This window comes from Carcharhinus amblyrhynchos, chromosome 30 (genome assembly GCF_965287045.1).
Source record: "Carcharhinus amblyrhynchos chromosome 30, sCarAmb.v2.hapA, whole genome shotgun sequence".
Lineage (NCBI taxonomy): Eukaryota > Metazoa > Chordata > Chondrichthyes > Carcharhiniformes > Carcharhinidae > Carcharhinus > Carcharhinus amblyrhynchos.
In genome coordinates, this window is record NC_137353.1 from 15,542,351 (window position 1) to 15,566,603 (window position 24,253).

The 24,253-nt window shown below is 37.7% G+C and overlaps 1 protein-coding gene across 11 annotated transcripts in view; it reads right to left on the reverse strand.

Annotated features, from left to right (window-relative positions):
• Positions 1 to 24,253, reverse strand: part of kcnab2a (potassium voltage-gated channel subfamily A regulatory beta subunit 2a) — a 271,332-nt gene that overhangs the window by 8,868 nt on the left and 238,211 nt on the right. For 8 of the 11 annotated variants that reach the window (XM_080214999.1, XM_080215002.1, XM_080215000.1 and 5 more), the window contains 3 exons: positions 20,511 to 20,555; positions 7,214 to 7,299; positions 3,531 to 3,651 (listed from right to left, as the gene is read on the reverse strand). In XM_080214999.1, coding sequence (XP_080071125.1) covers positions 3,531 to 3,651; positions 7,214 to 7,299; positions 20,511 to 20,555 — 252 coding nt within the window. The remainder of the gene's footprint in view (positions 1 to 3,530; positions 3,652 to 7,213; positions 7,300 to 20,510; positions 20,556 to 24,253) is intronic. The other 3 variants (XM_080215004.1, XM_080215005.1, XM_080214997.1) reach the window with 1 other exon arrangement.

A 24,253-nucleotide genomic window follows, 5' to 3' on the forward strand; every position in this document is an offset into this window, starting at 1 on the left:
GTACTTTTGAGGGTTTTCCCATGCTTTAACCTTTGCAAATTTGAGGTAATCTGAAACTCCGCACTAAGTCCTGGTCACCCTGATCCTCATTGACCTACAACGGGCTCCCAGTTAAGCAATATTTTGATTTTAAAATTCTCATTCTTTTTAAAAAGCCTCCCTTGCTTTTCTCCTCCCTATCTCTGTCAAGCCCCATAACTGATCTTCGGGTAAATGTTTTCCAAGGCGGCCTTCACGACATATGACAGCGCAGAGTCGCCGAGCAGAAACTGATAGCCAAGTTCCGCACACGAGGATGGTCTCAACCGGAATCCTGGGTTCATGTTTCACTATCTGTAACCCCCATGACTTGCCTGGCTTGCAACATCTCACTTACTGTCCTGTCTGGAGACAATACACATCTCTTTAACCTATGCTTAATGCTATCTCCACTCTCATTGTCTGCACCTTTAAGAATTGATTAGCTGTAAAGACTCACATTCTAATCAGTATTTTGTAAACTGTGTGTGCCTTTATATGCTCTGTTTGAGACCAGAACTCTCCATTCACCTGATGAAGGGGTAAACCCCAAAAGCTTGTGGGTTTACTATCAAATAAACTTGTTGGACTTTAACCTGGTGCTGTGAGACTTCTTATTGTGTAAGCTCCATAACTCTCAGATATCTCCTCTAATTTAGGCATCCTGAACACCCCGGATTTTGATTGCTCCATCACTAATACTTACAGCTGCCAAGACCCTTATTTATGGAATTCCCTCCTTAAATGCTCCATAATATCTCAGAAATAAGTGTAAATCAGAAAAGGGAAGGGAGGAACTCAGGAAAATTACATTTACCAAGGAAGTGATACTGAGTAAATTATTGGCGTTGTGGGCTGGCAAGTCCCTGGGTACTGATGGACTTCATCTTAGGGAGAGACTAGTGAGATAGTTAATGCATTGGTTTTAATTTTCCAATATTCACTAGATTTGGGGAAGTTTCCATTCGATTGGAAAATAGTGAATGTAACTCCTTTATTCAAAAAGGGAGGAAGACAGAAAGTGGAAAACTACTAGCCAGTTAACATAACATCTGTCATGAGAAATGTTAGAAGTTATTATTAAAGATTTTACAGCAGGGCACTTAGAAAAATTCATAATAATCAGGTAGTCTATATAGTTTTGTGAAAAAGAAAACTGAATCAATTTACAGGAGTTCTTTGAAGTAGTAATATATGATGTGGATAAAGGGGAATCCCAGTGGATGTATTGTACTTAGATTTCCAGAAGGCATTTGTTAAGGTGACACATCAAAGGTTATTGTGGAAAATAAAAGGTCTTGGGTAACATATTGGCATGGATAGAATATTGGCTAGCTAACAGTAAAGAGAGTAGACATAAATAGGTCATTTTCATGTTGGCAACACGTGGCAAGTGCTAGGGCCTCAACATTTTACAATTTATAGAAATGAGTTGATGAAGTTACCAAAGGTATGGTTGCTTAATTTGCTGATGACAAAAAAAAATAGGAAAACAAATTGTGAAGAGGATATTAGAAAGCCAGATAGGGATATAGATAAGTTAAGTGAATGGGCAAAGATCTGGCAAATGGAGTATATAATGTGGGAAAATGTGAAATTGTCCATTTTGGGAGCAAGAATGAAAAAGAAGCATTATTTAAATGGTGAGAGATTGCAGAGCTGAAATGCAGAGGGATCTGGATGTTCTACTGCATGAATCACAAAAGTCTGGTATACAGATACAGCAAGTAATTAGGAAAGCTAATAGAACTTCATTGTTTATTGCGATGGGAATTGAATACAAAAGAAGGGAGTTATGCTTCAGCTGCTCAAGGCACTGGTGAGACCATCTCTGGAGTAGCGTATACACTATTAGTCTTCTTATTTAAGAAGGATGCAATTGTGCAAGAAGCAGTTCAAGAGAAGGTTTGTTAGATTAATATCAGGGATAGGCAGGTTGCCTTAAGAAGAAAGATTGGACTAGGCTTGTATCTACTGGATTAAGAGCAAAGGGAACTTGACTGAAACACACAAGATCCTGAAGGTCATGACAAGGTGGATGTGGAGGATTTTTCCTTTTGGGGGCTCACTGTTTAAAACTAATAGATCACCTATTTAAGACAGAGATGGGGAGAAATTCTCTGAGGGTCATGGGTCATTGGAACTCTTCCTCAAAAGCCTGTGGAAGTGGATTTTTTGAATATTTTTAACACAGAGATATATATATTCTTGATGAGAAATGGAGAGAAAGGCTCTTGGGGGTAGCTGGGAATGTGGAGTTGAGGTTACACAGGTCAGCCATGATCTTATGGAATGGCAAAGCAGATTCAAAGAGGTGAGTGGCCTAATCCTGCTTCAATGTACCTTTAAGAAATGTATTTTTTTCAGTCATGTTCTCTGCAGTTTGTAAGCAGATCTCTGGGTTTCACTGTGGCACTGGCTGTCTGCTAAACATCCCTTTATTGCTACTTCAATGGCTTAAATGGGGTTTTGGTTATTTTTAATTTGGGCCTCATGCACTGACTTGGAATTTACAACTGGCTGAATTGGAATTTACAACCGACTGGCAGGTCGTGTGTTTTGGACAGTTTTCCCACCCCCACCAGAATAAATTTGAGGTTTCACTTTCAGTTTGGCTGCTAGCTACTGTGTTAGTTTGAAGATGTTTGGACATCAGACTGAAAAGCAGTGTTTCTCTCTATCTCTCATCGTGGTATTGGAAAATCTGCTGGCTAGCTGGGAGTGGGTATTCTTGCCTTCCTAGATTGAAACCTCTGCTGTTGGTGGTCTGCTAATTACAACGTAGAGCGTCTCTCTCTCTCTCTCTTACTGGTGTTCTGGGAAGCTGCTCTGACTTCAAGCTTACCTGTGTATATCAAGAGTACTGCAGCATCCAACCAAAGGACCAAGTTCTAGCATCATATGAGCATTTGTGTTTTCCATGCTAAACCCTGTGGTGAGGGTTTTGTTAATGGAGTTTTTTTTGGCTGGAACATTTCATATATTTAAGGTTTTTTTCTTGTTTGTAATTGATAAAAGTTATTGTTAATTTTCTTTCAATACATGTTAACTGTATTCCTAAATAAACTTTGTTTGATAAAAGCTCCCTAGTGGGTCAGTTGAATCATACCTGAAGTGAAACATTTAATGGTTACCCTAGCCAAATTTAAATTGCATAACTTATAATCCAGGCGGGCTTCATAAAACACTTTGGAGTTTCTGACCTCAATTATAACAATTCATATGTCTTGGGAAAGTTTTATTACAACAAAGATGCTTATACAAATACTAGGTGTTGTTGAAATGTACAGAAATGACTAAAATGTAAGCTAGACATCAAAGCCTGTGGAAGTGGATTTTTTCTATTTTCTCAGTGTCCCGAGTTTCCCCAGGTCCTTACTGGGCATGTGGATAAAGTATAACAGATGGTCAAACACCTATGGAAATATATTGAACACAAGTCTATCTCTTTAGGAATGGAAATAGATTTTGGCAGATTATTTTTATAAGCATAAATTGGCAGAAGTATTTACCGATCTTATGGAAAAGCTCTGGAAGCTGCACTTCAACTTTCTCTCTTTGGAAGAGGTGATATTCAGCTTGTTCACATATTGGTGGGATGAGGTTAAACTGTCGAGCCACTGAGTAAGCCTCCTATAGAACAGAGAGTTAAAATGACAGAATAATTTGGTAAAGGTGTTTTTGAAACACAGCGCAGAAGAGGGCTCATCACTAAAGCTGCTTTTCAAAAAATAATTAAGATTTCCAACAAATACTGCTCACCAGAAAAATCAGTGTTCAAATCAAATCAAAAAACTTCTGGATATCATGTTACAAGTGTTAATGAATGTGCTGGAGGGTGGTGGCACGAATAAGCTTCAAAGTGAAGGGTACTGTACTCGACCGAGATAGGTCTAGATAGACCAAATGGTATTTTTTTTCATCCATGGCTCTTCTATTCTGATCAATTACCTTGGAGCATCAATGTGACTTGCCAATTATCAATATGGTTGCCTTTGAATTCTGTCTTGTCAGCATTGTACTACATGCAATCTACTGGCTTAAAAAATGCACGGGTCAGTGACTTTGTTATGGGAGAATTGGCCTTTTCAGCATGAAAGAGCTGAATCTAGTTTGAAATCATGGCTTCAAGGACATGTGCTCTTAACCTCATGCTCTTGTGCATTATCATAAACTGGGAAGTTCCTCTAGGCCAATCAAATTACAGATATTCTCTCACAAGGTTTCAGGGCACAATTAAACGAGACATAAATAGGACTAAATCAAAATGTTTTTGCCTACATTTTTATTAATAGCTGCCTCTTGGCCATTAATATTTATAACTATTTCCCACATCACTGCTACTTTTAGTTTCAGTCTGTACATTTGTTGTTGATCATAGGCACAGAGGAGACAGGAAAGAACTTGTAAAGCAGAGAACATTAGAAAGGCACATTGAAAAAGCCCAACAGAAAGTCATTCAAGAGAATAGTTGCTTGTAAAAGGAAACACACTAGGATGTGTTAGGCTGCAGTAGGAAGAAACAATTTGAAATTCAGAAAACATAATATTCATGCAGCTACGTTGGAAAAAAAAGAGAAAAACTGGAAAAGATTCTTTGGAAGATGGATAGGAAAAATATATGAATGTAGGTCAATAGATTTGCACAGAGATTTCACAGCACTATTTTAAATGATGAATGACCTACTTTTCTCTCCTGCAAACTGAATGCCCAACAAATCTCTAATTGGATCTCAATGATTTCTAGGGAGATTTTGGGATACACTTATGTAATGTAATAATGGACAGATATGGAAATTGTGAAAATGAGGACTATAATTAGGGTAGCATGATTCACATGGCCTAGGTGAAGTCTAAAATCAGAGGATATTCCTGTGTAAATGTAAGGAGAGTTCAGTTACAGTAATTATTCTTGGGAATTTTTTTTTAAAATCAAACCAAGGTGAAGAGCCAAGACTCATATGCAGGACAGCAATAAACATGAATTCAGTAGTACAGAAGCCAAGATGAATTAATACGTAACTTCAAGCTTACATTTTTGAAATATAAATAGAGGGTGGCACACTGGCAGTGGTTTGCACTGCTGCCTCGCAGTGCGAGGGACCTGGGTTCAATTCTGGCCTTGGATCATTTGTGTGTGGAGTTTGCACGTTCTCCCTGTGTCTACATGGGTTTCCTCTGGTGCTCCAGTTTCCTCCCACAATCCTAAAGGTGTGCAGCTTAGATGGATTGGCCATACTAAATTGCCACTTAGTGTCAGGGTACTAGCAGGGTAAATACGTGGGATTACAGCGATAGGGCCTGGGTGGCATTGTTTTCAGTGCAATCTTGATAGGCTAAATGACCTCCATTTGCACTGTAGGGATTCTATGATTTTTTTCTATGAAATATCAGCAGACTGGAGGAGGCAGGGAATATTGAGGGTGGAGATGAGATAACATTTTAAAAGAATGTAATTGAGGGATGATATTGGGAAGAATCCCATGACCATTTCAGATACTGGAACATTTGTATGGGTTGTGCAGTATGGAAGGTGTTTGTAGGAAATTCTAGTCACTCCCAATCAAGCTCTGAAGGTCATAATGGTGAAACAAACAAGTCTTCTCAGCATAAATCTCTGGAGAGTGAGCAGGCAGAAACCCACTTGATTCTTCCCTTTCCTAATGCAGGGACTGATAACTCTACTGCCACTACTCAGCACTGGCTGTAACTTCAGGTTACCTGTCATTTTAATTCTCCACTCCAATGTGGCAGCTGAATGCAACATTTGAGTCCAGCAATTTTGGATTATACTAACTTCCCTTTTTTTGGATGGCAGTTATTGGTGTGTCTTAGCTTTCCTCACAATTCCTCTAGACACATTTTTCATTTCTTTACTAGCTCTGTTACTCCGTTCATTTGCCTTGCACCATCATCCCTTTTCTGTCATTTAATTTCTTCTGTCTTTCCCCCAGACCCTCCTTTTTGTTCCTTATTCTCCTCTCTTTCCTTAAAAATGGGCTCAGCTTTAAGCAGTTCCATTTCTGACAAATGGTCACTGATCATTTAAGTCTTAACTCTGTATCTATTTCCACAGATGCTGCGAAACCAGCTTGCGTATTTCCAGCATTTTCTGTCTTATTTCAGACTGCACCCAGTCAGGCCAATTTTTAAAAGTTGCTTAAACTTGTGCAATTTTGAATTCCATTTTTGACATCTTCAGAATACAGCTCTGTTTTATGAGGGGAAACTCCAAGGAAAAAAAACCTTGGGTATCAAAATAAAATTCCCATTAAATTTAAAGCAACAGTGTGTGTGCCCGCTTTGGCAACAGAAAGGAAAGCTTGATTGCTATGGGTTTCCACTATTGTGCCAAGAATTATTTTTAATTGACTTTTCATGGCAGACTGTTGAGATTATTTTAAGATGATCATGCTGCTGTATTTTATTTAATTCTCTGGTGAATGAAAAATTACACTTATATCCACGTTAAGAGGACTGTCAGAGAAATAAAAGAACATTGCTAATTAAACCTGGTTTCTTGGTCAGATCAGCTATTGAAGAAGCAGTTTTAGTGCCTTCATAAGATTTAGTTGCATTGTTAATTTAAAAAAAGACCAACTTATGCATGCACTGACATTTGAAACTAGCTTATGTTTATCATAAAAAAGTTCAACAATATTGACAGTACTTGACATGTTATTAATAAAAATTATTCAGCTATCACTATTTTTAGTTATAAAATAATTAGTAAGAAATCCAAAAAAGCAATCACCAAAAAGGTAGTCATTTTGATACAATCACACAAATAACCCTCTTTGCAAGTAAACCGATTGTAATTACCTTTTAATTAAGGTAATCACAACTGTAGCATGCTGCAATGTTACATAATAGCTATAGAATGGTCTGGCATAAAAAACTGTTCCACATAAAACTGATTATCCTATGTTTTGTTGAAGGATAGTCCAGTACATACAGTAACCTGATCCAGCTGCAAGAGGAGAATACAATATAAAACTAGCTCCATTTTGAGGAGATGCTGACCCTATACGCATTCACAATAGTGAGACAGTTGGGTCTGGAAACCCACCAAGTGAAGGATCTTGGACATAAACTGGTATGTCACTTCTCTAGATGCGACCCATTGTTGCTCTAGGGCATTGGAGTATTGTTTCTGAATAATTATGCTGAACTCAAACTCCTTTACTGCTCTTACCATGATCTCCATTGCACTCCATCGTGACGTGCCCCAGTACATGGCCATTCCTTGGTTAATTACATGTGTCATTGCTCTCACAGTTTCTGTCAGGAGAGAAGAAGTGATTTATTTATTTATTTTTTTAAAAATGGCACATCATGGCTGCTCCACACTATGCATGGATTTTGCTACTGGTTTCACAACAGGGGTCTTTTTGCTGCGAGACATCTTGCAAGCAGTGTACATCCGTCTCGCGACAGTGGAATCATGAGGCATTCTGACCTTTTACCTTCCCTCAGAATTCCTTCTTATTACTGGATTAATAAAGTAAATGAGGGGGGAGCTTGTATGATGATTGTGATACTCTTGGGCAAATGTGTGAGAAAAATGGGAAAGAAAATTAAAAGAAAGAATGAGCCAATTTTTCTGTCTTTTCTCCATCAGGCAAAAGAAAGACAATGGGGAATATGTGTACAATACTGAATAAAGCTGATAAATAGTGCCATGTTAAGTATTAGTGAAACAATTGTTTGTCTGAGGATCGACTCAAGAGACAACATCCCCTTTTTGAAGGCCTACCTACAATAGATTTCCAATCAGAATACCTGGTAAAACTATAGTAATTTCAAATCAAAGTCTTTAACTAATGCAAGATTTGGATGACAGAACACTGACAGATCCTTGATATTAAAAAAAAACCCTCCTAAACGAGGTCTGCTGTGGGGTAGACACTGGCCTTTCATTTCTTATGGCCTAGATTCAAATTCAGTCTGATTCAAATTAGGCACACTGTACAAAGCTGATGGTAATCTCAAGGAAGCTACTGGTGTGAAAAATGGAAAAGCACCACCCAAGTTCAGAATGGAAGCCTTTTCTGAGGTTAAACTTGAGACAGTGTGCTTTGCCAGAGTAATTGCTGCAACACCTGACCTTAAACTGATGTTTTCTGAACCTGGTGCCTGAATGGTAAAATGTTCCATTTCCAACATTTGTATTCCTCATCTTAATAAACGCGAAGTGATCTAAATCCCATATAATTTTTAACTCTATTTTTGATGTCTTCAGAATGCAGCCTGCTTTAAGGGCAGAGACTCAGAAGGAAAAAGGACTCTGGTACTACACCATTGTAAATGATAAAATCACATCAAGTTCCAAAATGACATGTGAAGTAATAGCCTTGACTCAATGTTAGTAACTAATGGGGTCAACAGGCCATGAGTTCAAGGTTTAGTAATTATCATGCACTATCCAGAAAATGCATTGCAGCAACTCAAGTTTCTTTGACACCACTCCCTAACTCAAGACTTCTACCACCGAGGACAAGGGGAGCAGACACATGGAAACAACATGACCACTAAGTGCCCCTCCACATCATCATCTTGACTTGCAACTGTTTGTGTTCTTTCATTGTTGCTGGGTCAAATTCCTGAAATTTCCTAACTATCAGCATTATGGGAGCACCATAACCAACAGTTCAAGGAGCAGTTCTTGCAAGTTCGCTACCACCTTCTCAAGAGAAGTTAGTAATGAGCAATAAATGTTGGTTTTACCAGCAACATTCAAACCTTGTGGATGAATCCAAAAAAATCCTAAGCTTTCAGAATAAAGTCGAGGCAGACATTGCAATATAGATTTTTCTTTTAGATCGGATGATATCCTGAAGCCTGGTGTATCATCTCAGGTGAATATAAAAACTTTCTATGGCACTATTTGAAGAACAGGGAAGTACTGTGTCCTAACCAACATCACCATAGGTCAACTGGTCATTTACCTCATTGCTGCTCGTGAACCTTGCTGTACACAAATTCGCTGTTGCACTTGCCTTATAAAAGTGGCAATTTAAAAATTAGTTGACTGTAAAACATCCTGAGAACATGAAAGGTACTACACAAATGTAGGCCAATTTTTTCCTCTGTTTTTTAAGGTCCATATGAACACTGTAACAAGGGGTGATTGACTGAAGGTATAAACTCAATCTTGCTCCAACGTTACATTTTAAATGGGATGCATTACTCTCGGGCAGTTACTTCATGAAGGATAACAACACTCCTGCAGGAAGAAAAACAAAAATAAAGTCTGTTGTATGAATGCTAGATTAATCTAGTTACCTAACAGCACTGTCAAATAGTCTTGCCCCATAATACTTCCCAACAATATGTCTTGATAGTACTGCCTAATAGTATTGCTCGATGATAGCTCCGTGGCATTTTTTGTCAGGGAAAAAAAGAGGGAACAGCTGCAAATCTCAATTTGACCAATGTTCCAAAGATGGGCAGCTCATAGGTGGAAGCTCAGAGACAAACAGCAGCAGCAAATTCACTTTGAGTTGAAGAGTCAGACCACAAATGGCTCTGGGAATCACTGCACAAAGGCGCAGTCATAGTGCACAAATTTAAACAGCAACTATATAGCAAAATTATAATTTAAATTAGAGAATTAAAAATGTTGTTAGAACTCAACGAAGTTGAACTTTGCTACAAGTTGAACACTCAACTGCTTAACCACTTTCCCTTTTTCAAACTTCGGGCAGAAAGATGAAAAAAGTACACTGAAGTCAATTTATTGGCTCAACCACAATTGCTATTTTGCAGCAATTTTTCTTTGTGGCATGGTACAAGATAAAAAACTGCCTTCTTTATTGGAAATTTGATTGCCATATTCTATTCAATATATCTTTGCATTGCAACGTTCTCCCTTCACATTTCTCTCTAGCTCTCTCAAATGTCACTGCTGCATGGTTTCACAGGCACCATCTACTTCCTAACCCAAATTTGAGTCTCAGAAGAGACATCACAGTTCAAATGCAATCCTGACACCCTTATACACACATACATATACACTTTCTAACAAGGAGTCAACAGGTAGCAATCAGCAATGGGATTCTTAGCGATCTTTCACTTCTGAGACTTGGACTGCACCACTTGGTTAAATGTCTCCTCAGCTCTTGGCTTTAAAGGTGAATGAAGTGAACTGAGAAAGTTCCATTTAAACTAGTAAGCAAGTGTCGTTGATATAAAGCTACCAATCTGACACTAAATTAGCATTCCTACCCTATAGGAACTCATAATGGTAACTTGCATTTAATGACAAAAACTACAGTACTTAGGAATTGCTTGTCTTGCATTTTGATCATTCCATACGCAATTTGCTCATCCTCTAGTTTTCCAGTTCTACCTCTTCATAGCCACATCTGTGTCATCTTTCTTTTGTTATATCATCAACACCAGAGAAATATTAATGGTGACATTTATGATCAATAAGCAACTGTTTCATTTTAAGGTTGTGATACAGCAAAAAGATCACTTTTTAAAATTGATTTGCACTTGGCAATTACAGCTAAATCAGTAATGTACATTTTTTAGGAGTATTTTTATTTGTCTGATTCTGTGAAGTCATGGTAACAAAATAATGTGCAGGGCAAGTGTCAATGGCAATTTCTTTTACAAATGTTAGTGTGTTTCTCCAATTTTGTAGTGCCCAAAATAAAACAAAAACCAGGAAGATAGGATAGTTTGGACAGCATATTTTTCCAGTTATTGTTGGTGCCTTTTCATGTGCTTTGTTAGGTGGATTGCACTTGATTTGAGTTCCACCTAACAGTTTTGGCAAAGTTGTCCAAAGAAGATTGACCATAACTTTAACATTGACTTTAATAGAGTCAGATTCTCATGCACAAATGTGAATGTGGCACTAATTCCAGTGTAAACTTGTTGGATTTGCTGAGACTGGCCACAGAAAAGATCTTTTCTTTTGATAACCTCCAGATATTGGGCACTAGATACTGACATATCAGTGCTGTGTTCAATTGTTGAGGTGCTATCATTTGAATGAGCTTTTAAACCAATTGACAGCTGTCTGTTCAGATGGGTGAAAATATCCCTTTTTTGATTAAAGGAGAGTTCTTCTAGTATTCAGCTCAACATTCATCCTTCAACCCATACCACCAAAATCGATGAATGGGTCCTTCATTTCATTGCTGTTCTCTGATCCTCAGTGTGCAAATCATCTGCTGTGTTTATCACATAACTGCCTGCACTTCAAAAATTGGCGGTGAAGTGCTTTCAGAAATATTGAAGGAGTCAAAGGCATTTTATAAATTCAAATTCTTTTTTCTAAATTAAGGAGCAGGGACAATACAATTTTTGAATGTTGCTATTTGGAGGGCATTTATATCTCATCACTCATACTCTCTGTATATTTAGCCAATTACAAGAAAGATGTTCATATTTACTAACGGTCAGATATTTGTCATGATGGAACAACACGTCATGTATGCTGTAAATACATAGCAAGTAGCAAATCCAATTAGTTTCAGAGAATGGACAAAGGTTCTCAACTGGCGCAAATTCTTTTTCTCAGATGCTGAGAGGACTATGCATTTTTAACATTTTCTGTTTATTTTCCAGTCTATTTTTTGGGGGTGGCTATACCAATTGAAATAATACTGAGGAGCAAGGTCACAAGAACATAGCCACATGTCACTCTTCTCCAGACAGTGTCCTTGTCAGCTGCTTTACTGAGTCCCACTTGCAATGGTGATTGTGGGGAAATCCAAACTTTCCCTAATTCTGGCTAGTTAAAAGTTACCTTACAGGAGAAAAATGTCCATCATACCCCTTTGCAGGAAAAAAAGCTGTCTGAGAACAGCTGAATGCAAACACAAAATGGCATTATTGAACTGTAGCTATGAAAGGATGTCTCCCCTAGAAGGTTAAGGCAGATGAGAAGTCTTCAGTGTGAAATCATGGAAAATGAGGGCATGAAGCAAACTACACACAAACAAACAAGAAATTAACAAGTGATTTGACAATATATACAAGACTTTAAGGACACCACTGTTATGTTTAAGAAAATCTGAATGTCAAATCCACTGTAGATATAAACTTGTAAATATTCTCAAATACAAAGCTTCTAATCTGTGTTACGTACCAAATTCAAGTATTCATAATTTAAATGAATTAAGATTGGGCTAAAACATCACAGACAACAATTTGATCCAAGTGTATTAAGCACTCACACCCAAACTGCACTAATTGGAAACAGCCTAAATTTTTTCATATAAAGCTAAATACATCAGGTGCTGGAAATCTGAAATAAAAACAGAAAGAGTTACAAATACTCAACAAGTCAGACAGCATCTTTGGAGAGAAACACTGTTGATTTTTCATCAGAACTTACATGAAGCTGTTTCTGATGAAAGGTCACAGACCTAAGATATTAACTCTGTTTCTCTCCGAAGATATTGCCCGACCTGCTGAGTATTTCCAGCATCTTCTGTTTTTATAACCCCTAAAATCTTTACTTTCCTTGCTAATTTTCTCCACTTATTTCCTGAAGGCATCAACTTCTTGCTGCTCCCAAGTAGGACGCAGGTGGGCTCTTTCTGATATATTTTAGAACGAGTGGCGATTTTTTGTGTGTCAGCCTCAGCAGTATGATCAGGCTATCTAACCGCAGAATTAGATGCTCCCTGAAATGGGCTGAGACAGAAATTGCTGTTGATCTGGAGTGGAAACTCCAGCTTATTTCTTATCTTACTTGCCAGTGGGTACTGAGCACATGAAAAGTCATTTTACATACATCTACAAATGGACTTTTTTTAAAAATCAAGGTCAAAAGGATGGGTGGATATTAGAACAGACATATGATCCAAGATGATTTTCCAGGCGTTTTTTTTTACAATATATTAACTGGTGTTTGATTTCTTTCCATTAAAAAATTAACAACATCTAAGTTCACTTCCCTTCATCAATTTAGAAATGGCTTGGTAATAATTGACTACATTCTACTCTTGATGCCTAAAATTAATTTGAATAGAGAGTGTATTTTGCTGAATTGTTTCATAACCATAACTGTTTTAAGATAAGCTTCCTGTCCACTCACTAGTACTTCTCAGCTCTTTTATGCTCCATAGCTGACTGTACAAGACAAACTTAGGCATGTTATTTCTGCTAGAACTCTCCCACATGCAACACTATGATGTTCCAAGAATAAAAACCAAGAATTCCCTATTCATATCATGGGGTGGAGATCTGGGATGCGTTCATTAAAAAATGAGAAAGTAAAACGGTTGCTCGCAACCTGCCATAACCAGTAGTTTAAAGTGGCAATATACAGCAGCACAGAAAATCTCCATGATACTAGCCCCTGGACAGTACATTATAGGAAATAAATGTATCCCTATGTAATATTTTGATGCTAAACAAATGCTACAGCAGTCCTCAAAAAAGTTTCTATTGTCTCATGTAGGCCAACAATAAGGGACAAACAGTTCTCACACTGAGTTGAACCTACAGAATTCAGTCAATTGGATAAAGAAGATAGTTTAAATAAACCAATCAATCAGTAACATGGCACAAAACTAAATGCTTAGACCCGAATTTGCCAGACAATCAGAAGGGCTGAGAGTAGTTTGCAGCATTAAGCATTGATATTTCAAAAAAAAATTATTACTGATTTCAGAATGCAGGTTGACCAATTTTTTCCTCCCTCTCCTCCATCCTGTCTGGCCCTGTTTCATGAATACATTGCTTGCAAGGCATATCTTAATTTTTATTGCCAGACTTGTGGAATAAAAGATTTTTAAAAAAAGAACCCCCAAAAAACAATCTATAATCCTACCAAGGCTTCTCAGCCCAATCTGTCATCATGCAGCTTTTCCATAAAATTATGCACAGGCACATAGAGGCCAAAGATAAAAGGAGAAAAAGACAAAGGTTGAAAATGCTAAACATGCACCATAGACAAAAGCACAAATAATTCAGCAGTAATTCTGACAGGGCTGCTATTTTTTAGGTGATGCATTAAGTTGTTTAGCAGGCTTTCATTTTTAATCAAACAGAAAGGAAAGTCAAGGCTTTAACAAAACACAAAGGCTAGGATCAAAACAATTAGTGATCGACTGGTACGAATGTTATTGGAAGTGTAGGTTACATAATTGTACAGAGGTGCAGCTACCAAAGCTGTCATTGAGTCACAATGCTGCATCTTCACTGCACAAGTTTAAATAGAACCACATACGTTTTCAGTACACAAAAGTGAACTGGATACATACTTGAAAAGGAAAAATATGCAGGGTTATAGGGAAGGAGGAGACTGGGATTAAATGGATAGATTTTTCAAAGAGCTAGCACAGACATGATGGGCAGAATGCAGTCCTCGCGAGCTGCATGATTACGATTCCACAAGATAGGCCATTCTTTCCTCGTTTCCCAGACATGATGGCCTGAATGGCCTCCTTGTACGTGCATGACAATGTGATTATGCAAAAAGGCCATTCACTCTATTGTGCCTGTGCTAGCTCTTTTGCTAGAATAAACCAAATTAAATCCCACCGGATAGCATATTGCCTAAAGCTCTGTCCCTTCTACGTCAAATATCTGTGTCAGTTTCCCTTTGAAGATAATGATCTATGCCTCATCCACTCCCTGTGACAAAACATTCCATTGCTTAAACAAACCACTCTTAGGGAATTTCCCTCAATCTTCCTTCTCATTTTCTTGTGATCATTTCAAATTGATGACCCTTCATTGCTGACTCACCCCATTCTGAGAAATAGTCTTTCCCTATTGACTCGGAAATTCTTATAAAAATTCAATTAAATCTCTTGCCCTTCTCTGTTCCAGTGAAAATGATCCCAAAACCTCAAACATCTCCTTGTAACCATCACGTCCCTGAACATGTGGGCCAGGATACTCCAGCTGTTCACAACCCGCTACCTCTGCAAGTGAGGACAGAAAATTTAGCACTCAGCCAAATCTCTATTCACTGCAATGGGACCAGAAAATCCCGTTGACGCAAATGGCCAGAAAAGTCTGTTTGTGATGTATGCTCTTCATTGTTTTAATGTTTGCACTATTATAGAGTCCCAAAACCTAACTGTACTCTTCCAACATTAAAAGAATGACTACAGTTCAAAAAAGTACTTCATTGTCTGTAAAGCCTTGGATGTCCTCAGGTTATGAAAGGCACTATATAAATTCAAGCCCTTTCCTCTAACTAATGTTCAGGGCAAACTTGTAGTTACTTTGCTCTGATATACTGTTGATTAAATCTTAAAGGTGACAATTATTTATTTCTTCTTTCAAAATGTATTACCTCACACATTAAATCTCATGACACTTCTTTTCCCATTCTGCTAACACATCTCCCTGCCTTCCTGAACTCTTGCTGACCTCACTGATTGGCAGTAACACCAAAACGAAATGGGCAAATTTCGAGTTTCAATCCACATGCCCAAATCATTTATACATAGCAAACGCATGAAGTTCACTTAGTATTAGTATTAACCCCTGGGATACAACTCTTCTTCAATCTGAACAACACCCTTTTACCCAACTTGTATGGCCACATTTTTTCTCATAGCAAATTACTGAATTTTTCCAAGAAACATCCCATGTGACGTGTTGGATACCTTCTGGAAATCCACATACTACATAGTCATAACAGTTCCTTTCCCTATAGTTATTTCAAGGCATGCCTCTAATAGATCTGTTAGCTATCCTTGATTCCCTTTCTCATCTCACTACTATGCTTTCTATATTCCTCATGATTATCTCAAGTATTGTTAAGATTCAACTTTATCATATGTCTCCATTTTAAGCCTCAGTTTAGCCTATTGTATTGCTGAGAAGAGACATGTCAAACCTTTTCATCTTGCACTCACCAGGACACCACAAGAATACCAATATAAGGGGAAACAATAATTTATATATGAGAAGAGAATGCTGATTGGTTGGCAAATGGTTGAGGCATTGCCACTGAGAAAACACCTGTTGATGGTGTTCAGATAAACGTCAAGCATTGTTTGAAATTTAAACCAAGTACCTTGACCCTTGTCCTGGGGAATGAATCAATGAATGGCTGTCGCTTATTCAGTTTAGCTGAAATAGGTGCAATGTGTCTACATACTCTTATGTCTACAAAGAACAGGACCTTGTATCTTCATATATATGGCTTCCAATACACACAAATGCATCACACTGTGAGCCAACAGACAATCATAAATTAGTTGTCATTGTAATTCTTACAACACTGAATTATTTCACAAATGTTATCCAATCACAAAATCACATCTAATGTTGGACACTGTTTTTGAGTTTTGCAAGCATGGACTGGTTGAGTATCTTGCCTTAAGTGGACAACAGCTGAGACATGCTGTTTGATAAGATCTGCCAGTCTCTGGGATAGATGAATTGCATACCTAGAATCACATTGGCACTGAAATTCATATACCACATTACTCATAGGTGATAGGCAGAACATCATTTTGGTTTGACTGTAGCATCCTGTAAGTGGCAAATACCATTTGTGTTGCTACAGCATTGTACTTTACCTGTTATTCAAACTTTTGAGATAACTTGACCTAAGGTAATCTGGGGTAGGCTGGGCACTTTTCCTAAGGTCGCCACTTTTGGCGCTAAAATGTGTGACATAATCCTTAGTGTGTTAATAATTACACTGACAACTAATTTAAGATAGTCATTTGGGCTTGCAGTGTGACACATTTGCATGTGCTGATAGCTATATATCTGAAGACACAGGACCCGTGCTTAGCAGACAGAAAGAACATGTTCACACACTATTTCATCTAAACAAAATAAATGACAGCCATTCGCTGATTCTTTCTCTGGGATAATGACTTGACCAATCAAGGTAAAGCTGCCTTGTTTAAATTTCAAACAATGCTTGGCAGCTTTCTGTCAGTCACTATCAACTGGTGTATTCTTCATGGAAATGAACTGACTAGAGTCCACTTGCCAACTAATCAGCACGCTCTTCTCATTCAGTATAAATTGTTGTTTACCCCTTATAATAGTATTCTTACAAGTAGTTAGATGAGTGCAACATGAAAAGCTTTGACGTCTTTTTTTTTAAGCAATATTCAACTCTGTACTATTAGTTGACCGTAATGTAGTGGAGCTCCATTATTTGATGACTCCCTTTATGTCTTGCAGTAATGCAGTTATTCAGCACTTGATCAATTTGATATTTGAAGATTTCCCATTGCCCATTTGACCTTTTGTTGCCCAGTTAATTTGGATCAGCTATCTTTATACTTTGCTGAATTTTGACCTTTTGAATTACAGCATCTTCACTGACTCTTATTTTATTCTGTTCTTACATGGAACCTATCTACATTTTGATCATTATCATTAACTTCAATCACATGTGCCACCTTTATTCCAGCTTAGTTATTCTCCTCTATTGTGTCTCTAGTATTCAGTGCCAGGTAAAGGATTTCACCAATTCAGTTCCATTTCTTAACTTTATCCATTTGTATTCTGTCTTAATGCAACCCCAGGGGACATGTGTTTAGCATGTATCATATATTAACACTGCCACCCAAACCCCACCTGGGCTTTTAGCATCTCACTGAATGTGCTCCCCTCAAGACTCATGTTCCTTTTATCTTTTAGTTTCAATACTCTGAAGTAGCAGGTATCCCAAATATGCAAATGTGACTTAACCTGATGTTGTACAGTCCTCCTGTTACGCGAATCTGTAATGAGGCAATTGAGGTGGGCCTGTTAAAATATGAACTCCCTGATTAAGGGCCAAATTGATGGGCCAATCAGGGAGCATCTTCCTTTGTACTTAACCAAGATATCTGCTAACCACAAGCACTCTGTATGCTATTATCAGACTTGTAAATAAAGGGATTTTGGGGAGGGGACTTCTGCCTTCAAGGGCTTATCACAGCATCCCTCTAGCCTTGTGAACAGAATCAAGCTAATGCAAGGTAGTTGAACAATTCCTTATGGTGGATCGTTAAGCAAATCCATATGGACAATCTGAATGAGGAGTGACAGCTCAGTGGTTCAGCAATGGTGACTGCAACACCTAGCAAAATTTTACACCAGGATTAACTTAGCTAAAAAAAAAGTACCAGTCTATCACTAAAATTAACCTATGTTAGGGCTTGCAATAATCAGTTATTAATGCACAATGAAACCTGCACTAAATGGTCACTTTCAGCAATGCAACTAACTATGCACAGCCATTGATGGCTGAATAGGCGTTTACATGTCATGCTCTGAATGAAGCCCTAATGGCAAAGTTAGACTGGCATTACAACATATCTCAAATTTGTCATGATTCTAATAGTTAGCATCCTCAAGATTTGTGTTTGGAAATAAAAAATGCACGCCAAGTCTCTCAGCCTTTTAAAAAAAATCTTCCTGTTATCATCTCTGGAAGGTGCCAATTCCACAGTGTAGTGTTTCACTGGCACTGTCCTTCTGCTATCTCACTCATTCTTCATGTGAACCACGGAAATATTCTACTATAGAAAGCATCACAATGGAGCTTGATGTTGTTTTTAAACCCATACTTTGTAGCAGGGACTACTAAAACAAAAATCAGGAGTTGAATCCCATCTGATTTTCCTCTCCCTAACCTGGCATGGCTGATGACAATTATTTGACTAAGGTCAGCTGACAGCCAGACTTGGGAATGGACCTGACACCATCATGGTTCAAATGACTCAGCTGCTCATTAGGTAATCTCAACAAGCCAATGTCACCCTCTTAAATAAATGTGGCTCAGTGCTCCCAGATAAAATGGTTACCCTTTAACAACTGCTTAACCCCTTCATCGCCACAAATCTATTTATAGGCGTAAACAAAATTTACTTAGTTATGCCAACCTATATTTAGATTTGAATTGCACTGACATAACATTACAAAATACAGTGGAACTCTCAAAAGATCAATACAATTTGTATCAAACTCTCAATAAGATAAACTTCTTTTCCCCAGTGTATGAAACTATTTATATTAATTGAAATGTAATCTTGTATGAATACAAGAATTTCAAGCTTATATCTTTTTGTTCACCTTTATTTAACGTCCACATGGATTTGACTACAGTTACAGATCTTGTGTTTCACACTAAAGGAACAGACGTATGTTTAATTTACCAATACTCAAAATCTTGAGAGCTTATGATTAACACTTCAATTAGGGTGGTAAACCTCCATCAGCCGGGTAATTGGCACTGCAGAAAACTTGACTACTTTTTGTAATCAAAGTGAAAACTTTTAACATCAAAGTCCTGTTTCACGTAATTAATTTACAATTGCGCTCAAGAGAATTCCACTGCATCTAACACAACAATCACACTAGCAGATGCTTATCAGGCTGGTAAAGGGGTTAATACAGTTGCAGGATTCATATTTATTAGTTGCTCTAGCCATTTTAGGACTTTCCTACTTTGTCCAAGATGGGCTCTATTTGGTTTAAAATCAATTGTTAAAACATGTGCAAGCCTGATGGGAAAGTGAGTGGACCATTTTTTTGAGGTTGTGTGCCAGTGAAATCAAATGGCTCCACACCAGTAATGCACAACTAATTCTGGAGAGGGTTAGGACGTGACAGGAGGAGAGTGGATAAGGTGAAGAGAAGGTAAGTGGAAACCATGAAATCTTAAATGCATTAGAACTAAACTTCCTGCTGCTTATTCAAAGTGACCAAAAGAACAGGTTTCAGTTTGGTAGTTTCATACTTACCCAAGTTTAGCTACAGTTGCGTCAACCTCCTCCATCCCCATTCTACTTCTACATACATGTGTCATTCGGCAATGGGAAATGGGAAGGCTGTCTTTTCGCAAGATTCATTTTGGTAATATATTGATTTATATTTATTAGGATTAAAAGTTATAATGGCCTACTTATTACACATTGCTCATAGCACCAACACAAAAAAATTCAGCAACAAGGGAATGAGGGGAAAAAGTTCACAAATGCAAGAGAAAATGAAATGAATTGGCACCATCTTGCGAACGTTTAATTAAAAAAAAAACAGCCAAAGCAAACACTCAGGTAGGATGAGATATACAGTTTAATTTCAAACAAAATTAGGAACAAGACTTGTATAAAAATAAAGTAAGCAGTTAACCTTCTAAGAATAGATCCATTCTCTCTGTAACATTACTATACACAGCCCCACCATTCACAGAATGACAGGAATTCAAAATGAAATGCTGGTAAACCTGAAAGCATGTAGTAAATGGAAACTCAGATAAAGTGCTGAGACCTAGTGGATGGCAATTGGGCAACATGCAAGTTTCAGGAATGAGGAATAGGCGTTCAAAAATGAAGGAACATGTTTAAAAAAAAAGAAGCAAAAGGGTAGAATAGAATCATTTTTGTTTACTTGCAAGATGTTTTTATAAGTCAGGTAACTTGCATTTTATGGGGAAGTTACTTCTGTGGGTGAAAGGAGAGGAAGTAGGAGCAGAGTGAACGAACAATCTGTCCCATAAAATGCCTCAGAAACAGCTATGTATTAATACTCATTTCTTGGGTACTGTGTACCTTCAATGATGAATGTTCTTGACTTTGAAGAACTAAATGGATCCCCTGGTAATAAAAGAAGATTTAAGAAAACCAGAGTTTACAGCTGAAGGCACATTACATTGCAGAATTTAGGGCACGGGAGAGGCATGAGTAAATTCTATATATACACACACACATTCATATACACATGACCTTCCAGTTCAGAAAACAGTAGCCCAGTGAAATGTCTTATCAGAAATATACATACTCATTATAAAATATATCCAACTTGTAAAGGCACAATGAACAAAATAAAAGTAATGCATTCCATCAGGTATGAAAATTTTCAGTTTAAAAAGACAGTATCCCTTTTGTTTATCTACATAGGTTGGATTTTAAATTCAGTACCAATCATACCTACTTGACAAAATCAACTGCAGAGGTGAAATGTAGTATGAATTAGGCTGAGTAGGTTAATATGGTAGAAGTGGCAATGGGAAAAATATCAGCACAGTACTAGATTTAGATTCAACTGACAGGTATAATAAGCTTAAGGAGAACTGTCAGATTGTTCCAAAAAGAATTGGCTCAACATCCCAGCCTCCACCACTATGCCCTTCTAGCTCTGGTCTGTGCAGTTATCATGGTCTCAGTTACACACCTGCACCTGGACTTCTTTGCAAAAGTCTTCCCACTTCTCCAATATTTAATCTGAGGGGTATAGCTGCACAGAACCCAGAGGATCTTGTGCAGGAACTGCTTAAGTTATCCCCTTTAATATGCTGGGCAAAAAAAATAGAAGGTTCTATGCATTTGAACAAATTGCTCATGCACACACAAAATGAGAGAGCACACTGCATCTCTGTATCTTGCACTTTCAAAAACCTCTTGAAAATCCACATATTTAATTCCCTCTCAGAATCTGTGCCTGGTGTTAATTCTTTCCACTGTCCCTGAAGAGCACCTTGAAATATTTAAAGGCACTACATTAAGTGCCACTTATTACACCTTGTGTCAAACCTCCCAACACCTGACCCCTCCAGCCCAACTAGTTCAGGAAGGTTGTAGTGCAAAAATCATACACTTTGATTGAGACAGCAAATAAAGTTCCTAGCTCCAATCAATGTAGAGCAAGGAAAAAAATGCAAATAAGTATTCTAACTAGCTTCCTAATGGAACACAGATTTGATTAACAGTGCCCTGGAGTTGGGGAGGAGGAAAATGAACAAAAAAATAGGGTTTTTCCCCATATCACAATTTGTTCACCCCTTCTGGAATGCAACAGGGGATGAACTTTGGATGAGATCAAGATGGGCTTGTCTACCTATATCTATAATTCAAATGTTTACTGACAATTACTAACTAGGACATTGCTGCTCACTTTGACATCAGCTAACTCAGTGGAATCTTGAGATCATGTCTTTATAGCTCAATACTGCTTTTACCACTGAAGTTCTTAATCTTATGGGACACGTGTGTGTGAAGGTGTAACAAGTAATGTTAAAGGGGTGGAATCAGAGCAGTTGAGAAAAACTACGAAAGCAGTAGATACAAATTACAAGTGGAAGAGTCAAATAGGATTACTTGGAAATGGTGAAAATCTAAACTGTAAATGATAAAAACTGCTAGCAAAAAAGATCAGTATTGTTACCTTGGTTTCAGTATAGGGTATTTTTGAGATTCATAATTTTTATATTCTGATCAGCTGAATTATGGAAAATTCCCAGCATCTGTAATGTGTAGTCCTCCCATTCTTGGGATTCCCTCTGGAGATAGCATAACAGCTCAAAGCTATACTGACAACAGAAGTATTTTGAAACGATGACTTCTAAGTATTGGACAAGAAGTTTTTTATCAAGAGATTACACTGAACAGCTGAATCATCTTTCATTCCTGACTTTAGGACAGTAAGTTAATCGAAGTGAAATAGTGCTATTTGCATTCTCATCTGAGTCAGCAGGTGCAGGATTCGAACTGAACTCCAGACAGTTCTGGCAAATAGATCTTCAGCTCTCAGGTCTGGGATGACATCCAGCAGGATATCTGAATTGGGGTAACCTCTTACGCATTTCAATGTATTGATTTTGGCACCCCACCCTCTCCCCTACAAGTAGTACAGGACAAACTCCAAAGTCTCCTCCCTTAACATCCCCCTCATTATGACCACGAGAAAGAAATTCAAATTGTTACATCAGCTGGTGAATCCTTCTATTACTTCACTCTGTTCCTCAAGAAGTGTGAAGGTACAAAAACAGAGATCCAAAAAGTGAACAGGCCTGCAACACACACTGAGCCAATTATCATATCAAAAAATATGATAGTAGCACCATGCAACTGAACTTCCACACCAAACTGTATTTTCACACTCCTGAAATCTATTGTCTATAATCAGCTGCAAGATGCATTTAAAATTCCAAGTTGTACCTGCAGTATTGACATCAGGATTGCAGACTTAAAGTTTGAATTTTTTGACGGCATCCACTGAAAATTAGCTTGGAGCATCCATACAGCCAGGCACATATACTGTTTATGTAGGGCTACAAAAGGGACATTGTTTTATAAACCACTTTATGTATCTTACACCATACGGGCTAATGGTGAAGACACAGCACTATCATATTTAGTCACTTTTACCATACTAGCTTGTTATAACAAGAACATTTCTGTAACCAACTGTGAAGGACTTCCACTACAAGAATCCTTTGGGTGATCCTGACGATTTAAAATGGCAATACCATTTTGCTGACACGCTGATTGATGTTTTTAATTTACAGAATTATAAGTCATCCAATACGCCTTTATTTCTATATGTATATTCCACATTAAACAATGAGAAGGAACAGAGAACAAAAACAATCTGCAAAAAAGTCAAGCAAGTAATGTGATTTCAGCAGAAATTAAGTTACTGTTATTAGAACTGGAATAACGAAAGCCATACAATTGTCCATAGTGGGATGTTTTGCCATAATGAGAGGAGAGTGTATTCACCTATGCATGGTATCACAACCAAGTCTGATCTTATTTCATCTAACATCCATATATTATTCATAATTTTTAAATGATCGCAAGTGGAAACTCTGGCTGACATCTCCCCCCCACCCAGTAAAGAAATATGAAGGTTAAAGTGCAGTATTGCAAATACAGCCCGAGCTGAGATCAGCTAAGTTTTCCTGCTTTAACAAACGATGGTATAAGGACAAAAATGCACTCCATCACCTTCTGAGGCATAGTCATTGAATATCTTTAAGGTGGAGATAGATAGATTCTACTTTGGCAAGAGAATCAAAGATTATTGGGGGTCAATGGAGATGTGGAATATGAAACACAAACAGATCAGCTATGATCTTACCAAATGACGGAGCTCCTATTTCGTATGTTCACAATGCCAATGGAGTAAGTGTCTTGCATTAAAGGACTCGTTAACAGATATCATTGTAAAATCATTATAGACATCTGATACTTTATTTTAAACCAGTGTTTAACAACCATTTTGAAGAATATTTCTCACAAAATGATAATATCAGTTCTGACAAATAGAATGTTTTCCATTTTAGTCCCAATATCAAGGACTCCAAGAGCATAGTCAAGAATTGTTGATGCATTACAAAACATTGTGCAATCTGATCCAACAACAGGCCTCTTCCCCACCCCTGAAGAATGCCCCTTATTAAACCAATGTGACATTTTTCCATTGCTTACACTGGCCATCCAGGAGCTCTTTGAATGAAATTGCTATTTGCAAACCACCTAATGACAGGTTATTGAAGGTTTTATGGGGTGAA